The sequence below is a fragment of the Phlebotomus papatasi genome, chromosome 2, assembly GCF_024763615.1.
Source record: "Phlebotomus papatasi isolate M1 chromosome 2, Ppap_2.1, whole genome shotgun sequence".
NCBI classification, from domain to species: domain Eukaryota; kingdom Metazoa; phylum Arthropoda; class Insecta; order Diptera; family Psychodidae; genus Phlebotomus; species Phlebotomus papatasi.
This window is the reverse complement of record NC_077223.1, coordinates 30,728,897-30,735,054: the sequence shown is the minus strand read 5'-3', so window position 1 is coordinate 30,735,054 and position 6,158 is coordinate 30,728,897. Positions and strand designations below refer to the sequence as shown.

Here is a 6,158-nt window from a genome sequence, read left to right as displayed (position 1 = left end):
TATTAAGTTTTTGGATTTTTAAAATTTTCCCAAAAACCCCTGCGAGTTTTACATAGTAACCTAACTGAAATTATCAGACGCATTTAGAGGGCAGTGGACCAGATTCAGGCCGCTTAAGTTTCCTTAAAACTCCCAAAATTTTTATGAACGTTAAAGCTACGTAAGTCGAGCTAGTTTTCTTAGATATTGGCTATTTTAGTTAATTTAAATAAAAAAAGGTGTGGCAAAGTGCCCGAACTCGTGACTTAGATGCTATCCCTTAATAGTACTTTCGCATCATTTACCGTTTTCCGGTTCTCAACAGCTGTAAACCGATTCATAAATCACTCAAAAGATCCCAAAAAACGGGTTTAAGAGTAATATTATATTATTGATTTTCAAACAAATAATACTTATCGGTTAATAAACGGTTCATAACCGATTTGAACTGATTTATAAATCTCGAAAACATTGCTCAAAATACACCTCAGGACTAATAAAATTGAATTTCGGATAAAAATTAGTTTCGGTCATGAACCGGTTCACTACCGATTCATAACCGATTCGAATGGATTCAGGCTTGCCAGGAATTCCAAGACCTGTCCAACGAGCCCAAATATGATACCATTCGGTCGAGAAATACGCTCTCTAGAGCCTTTTTAACCTTTGACCTTGAATCTCCGTTATTAGAAATGATTTAACGGGACATTCGTGTGAGGGCGAAATTATATCCAAAAAAAAACACACACACACACACCCACACTCACGACGCTTTTTTGAGTAATCCCAAAAACATAATTTTGGAGAAAAAGGGGAGAGGCGGGGGTAATAAGGGACATGATAATATTTCCAGGGTCGATCGAGGGCGGGCTTAAAAATCCCAAGTCTCTACGTCTAACCGTTTGGTCTCTATGCCTGATAACGGCCGCACGCAAAGACGTACAGACGGATAAACAGCGTGATGTCAAAAAATTCAAAACTTCAGATTTCCAAAATTCTGCCAAAATACGACTCCTTGGGCTCCTTGGGGTATAAAGAGCCGAAACATATATAACTCAAAGTCGAGGGATTATATATATACTAGATCCCGGCATTATGCACATTTTCGGGATCGAAAAAACGCGCGAAATGGCGTTATGCATCGAGCAAATTTGCATACCCGCAGGGGCTTTCTTTTGAATAAATCTTCTGTAGACCGAATTTCGCGCGGAGTAAAAGTAGTTCAAATAAAAAGATTCAACTGTTTAATAGAAATGCATTAAGAAACAGTACTTTTTGGCCAGATTTCTTCAATAAATGGTTAGAACATTTAAAAAATTTACCTTAATAAAAGAAATTAAAGTTTTATTCTAAAAAAGTAGCAAAATGTTTTCAAATTTCCCGCGTCGCAATATTGCATACATTCAGGCGTATTTCAAAAATGACTTCATAAATTGACTCCCAATGGTAGGCAAATTTGCATAATTGTATGTTCATAATTCCGTCAGGTGCATAATCCCGAAGGACTTAATGCCGGGACTGAATGTAAATATTTTAATTTGAAAAAATAGGTGTGATTATGAAGAAATCACGATTAATCATGAACATGAAGTTATAGTTCGGAGTAGTTGATACCTCGGATTACTTCTCATGGGACCTTAGTTGGAAAAAAAAGTTTTGAAGAGTTGTAGTATTTCAAAAGACCTTATATTTGCGCCATCAATGGTTAAATTCTGATAATTCGAAACGGAACTGTGACTAAATTTTTCAAATCCTGGCTCGATCAATAAGGTGTTAAAAATTTAGTTTTGAAATGGCCATAACTCCGGTTATAATTGTCAGAACTTGATTTTTGGTTACTGCTGTTTAATAATTACAATTTTAATTAGTTCCAATTTCATCCGAGTTAAGCGAAGGTCCGGTTAATAGAAAAGTCGATTTTCGAAAATTCGATGTGGAATTTTTCAAGAACTAGGCAATGCTTCTTTAAATTTCAGTATGTTGTAGCCGAATATGAGATCTTTCCTTCTGTGGATCGCACTCGCTCTGTCGATGTTCCCTGACCTGAGCTATAATCAAAAATATCTTGTTTATAAGGAGATTTCGATGAAAGTTTAGTGTGTTGTATCTGAGATTGAGACTTTATAGATAAGTCTTATCCATACCCAGTGTACCTTAATCAGATCAATTCAAAATCAAATCAATTCAAAATAACGCATAGGAACTATTCATCTGAAAATTAAATTGAATTTACGAAGTGAAAAAATCCTAGTGTAATGGCACGGTTTTAACACTTTAAGGACGATTGGGTCACGCGGGACCCAAAAATGAAATTTTTCCTATGGTGTTCTAAAGCTGTATTTTGCTCTAAAAAGTTAAAAAAAAAATTTCTAACTCTCGATTTTTGACCTTCTTGTCCTTAAAGGCTTAACTATTAGTCTTTAACTGTAGTCGAGATCCTCTAGCGGATATCTTTGTTCGTTCTCTCCCCAGAATTTCAATATTGTAAATTCTGCATTATGGGCAATACCTTCTCTATATTTTTGAATATCGAAAACATTATAGTGTTGTAAGTTTTACAATATAGGGGATATCTCAATAGATTTTGACATGGGGTAATCAACTGTACTGCCCACGATTTTCTGGAACACCGATCTTCCGATTTTTTTGCAAGAATTGTACCAATTTGGCGATTCATCGTCAAACCTTGCTGATCTGCCGCTGTTTTTGCAAACATTTTGCTGATTTGACTTGTTTTGACTTCAAATCGGCGTTGATCATATTTTTGACTGCGTATAATAGCAACGAAAGTCTTAAACCGTTTGTGGTTTTCAAAAATAGGAGTTCTTTTTTCTCGTTTCAGAACTCGTGATATGATAGCATTTTGGAAAAGAGGGAAAAGACCTTCAACTATCTACATTAAAAACTCAGGTATGTTTTTTTTTTTAATTTTATGAATATTATCTCTTTATTTCACAAATTTATTTTGTTGCATAAAATTGTTATATAGGGGATGTTAGGATTTTTTTAACTCTCTTTTTTTTTGTGATGAAAGAAGAAGATGTAAAAAGACAAAAAGAAAACTCTCATGTTAAAACCACCTAAAATTGGTGATTTTTTTCCAGTTTCTTTTTTTCATGTGAAAAATCCATAATCTCAGTCTCTTATTAGTCTGCATTAAATAGTTTTGTGTTATACATAAATTGAAAAGTTAGGATGGTAACTTAAAAACTACAATTTTCTCCTCACTATTTCACACGCTAATTTTAATTAATTGTTTAGCAATTAAAAGTAAATGTATATTTTGTTGATTGTATAAAAAAAAACAGAACTAGATTCTTTTGACCAGCATTAGTGTAGATCATAAAATTTTTTTTTAGAGGAAGCTTTTTCTCTTTACATGACAATCCTCTTAACGCCACATTCCATGCAGAATTTTGCTGTGTCCACGAGGAATCGTGAGCCACATTCGTGGCAGAATTTGCACATTTTGGGACTTTCCTGGAGGGGAGTGTTGGGTGTAGAAGTTTTGGGGTCATCCTCGGAGCTGCACATTAGATCCAATTCCCTGACACTTTGCAAGAGTTGGTGTTCAGCTTCTTCAAAGCTGTCGCGCTGTTTTGGTGTCGTTGCGGATTTTGCCTTTTCCGCGTAATTTGTATCAATGGGTTCCATTGGAGAGGGAACTTCCGGACTACTGACATCCTCCTCTGTCGCTTCAGCGGCTTCCTGATTTCCAGAAAGTATAAAGAATACCGATTTATAATTAATCTTGAAATTATAATTTCTACATAGAGAATTTATGAGAATCCGATAGAAAATCCTCGGAATATTGCATTTCCTTAAAAATTGCCTAAAAGGCACTGTTTAGTAAGGCAAGGTTTTCAGGATTCGCACACGCTCTGGCTTCAAACACTTGACATTTTCCCGTATTCTTTTATTCCCATAGGTCAGATTCATTGAAGTAATATGAGAAAAATATAAAATGTTCGAAGCCTGAATGCCTTTCTTATAAAGATTTAAGTTAAAACGTGATGAAAGAAACCGAACTTACAAATTCTATATTAAATTTATAAAACTTTCCATTGAGGAATTAGATCTCCTTGCAAAAGAGGTTTTTATCATTTTTTTCAAATTATTCTCTCTTATCAAAGGCGTAGCGAGGAACTGATATGGAGGGTTCGTTGCTCCTCATAACATCATTCTAAGGAAGAATTTTATCCAAGAAAAATGCTTATACTCTGAGGAATCTAGAAATGAATATTAAAATCAATCAAATTGGATTTAAAACGGATTTAATGATGATTAAAAAAAAACGTTGCACGAAATATAATAGTAAAAATGTCAAATAGATTTTTAGAAACTACAAAAGACGTTTTGATAGACTTTTATTAGAAAGCTAAAATGTCGCCTTAGAAGAATTTTAATGGATTCTTTCGAGCTTTCCAATACAGTAGAGTCTCGCTATAGGCCATCGCTCTATAGTCCACAATTTATCGACCGTTGATTTCAAATCACTGAGGTTATGTTTTTTAGTACGCGACATGCAATGTTGTCATAATTATTTTAATATTTTTGGCAAACTTTATTGAGTAGTTGTGATAATTGTGATCCATAATGAAGAGAGCAAGGACAAGTACCACAATCGCAAAGAAAGTGGAAGCCGTCGAGTAATTTCAATACTAAAAGTCGTTGATAATTTTAAAAAAATGACATGAACTATATAGTGCGACCCAAGTGTCAAATCTGGAACCAAATATGGACTATAGCGAGACTCTACTGTATCTTCCCAATATAATCAAAACCGGTTCAGCGTTTTTGTAAAACGAACTCTTAAGACTTTAAAGATGATTTTACAATCATTTTTCTAGAAATTTTTTCAAAGAAAATAAGTTTATTAGCTTAAAAACTTAAAATGATCCAAATCCCCAAATCGGATTAAAAGAGGAATTATGCCAATTTTTGAAATAAAGCTTGAAAACTTTGGTATAAGAACATTTCTATTTGTTCGTAAATGTTTGTGAATTCCTATTGGGGACTTACGAAATGCTCGTGAATTGTGTAACTCACTAAAATGTTTGTAAAAGTTTGTACTTTTGCCGTATATATACTTTTGACAAGCTTTTTGCCCCTTTACAAACATTTTTTCGTAAATGTTTGTAAACGCACGGAAAAATGTTCGTAAAATTTTGTCATTTGTTCTTCAGACAAACAAAAATGTACAAACAAATGTTTGTTTAAAACATTTACTAACAAATACTCGTCAAATGATTACGTTACGCACGAAATTTGTGAAAAAGTACAAACTTTCACGAACTTTTTAGTGGGTTATACGCTTTACGAGCATTTTGTAAGTCCCCAGAAGTATGCTTTTACAAACATTTACGAACAATTTTACGACATATTTTCTCTTTGTAACATATCTAATTAATTTGAAGTCCTAAATAAGGATTTTTATTAATTTTTCAACAAGATCAAATACAATAAGATTTGATTAAAGTACGATTTTTCGTGATTTTTGTATTTTAATCTTATGCTTTGTGTTCAGACAACAGTTCTTTAACGAAAACTTCAAGTTTTACCTTCTTCTTACTAAAATCATAACTAAGCCCTTGGACCGATCGGACTGATCCCTATGCGGGTTTCAAACCTAAGGTTTAGCCATCTAGCTTAACTCCTCTACACTCAGTCCCGGGATTAAGCACATTTTCGTGACCGAAAAAACGCGAGAAATGGCATTACGCATCGAGAAAATTTGCATACGTGCAGGGGCTTTCTTTTGAATAAAACGGCCGTAGAAAGAATTTCGCGCGGAGTAAAAGTAGTTCAAACAAAGAGATTCAAGTGTTTAATATAAATGCATTGACAAACAGTACTTTTTGGTCAGAGTTCTTCAATGATTGGTTGGAATGTTTAAAAAATTTACCTTAATAAAAGAAATTAAAGTTTTATTCTGAAAGAGTAGCAAAATGTTTTCAAATTTCCCGCGTCGCAAAATAGTATACATTCAGGCGTATTTCAAAAATGATTTCATAAATTGACTCCCAATGGTAGGCAAACTTGCATAATTGTGTTTGCATAATTCCGTCAGGTGCATAATCCCGAAGGACTTAATGCCGGGACTGAGTGTACTTCCTTACCAGGCATGATTTTTTAGGGAATTGATGTTTAGGATTAAATTTTAATTTCAAAAGATCCAT

The 6,158-nt window shown here is 33.8% G+C and overlaps 1 protein-coding gene across 2 annotated transcripts in view; it reads right to left on the bottom strand.

Moving 5' to 3' along the window:
- Positions 1 to 2,894: 2,894 nt before the first annotated feature.
- The window catches only part of LOC129803439 (uncharacterized), a 44,922-nt gene continuing 41,658 nt past the window's right edge, over positions 2,895 to 6,158 (bottom strand). For both annotated transcript variants that reach the window (XM_055850013.1, XM_055850012.1), the window contains exon 6: positions 2,895 to 3,687. In XM_055850013.1, coding sequence (XP_055705988.1) covers positions 3,355 to 3,687 — 333 coding nt within the window. In that variant the 3' untranslated portion in view covers positions 2,895 to 3,354. The remainder of the gene's footprint in view (positions 3,688 to 6,158) is intronic.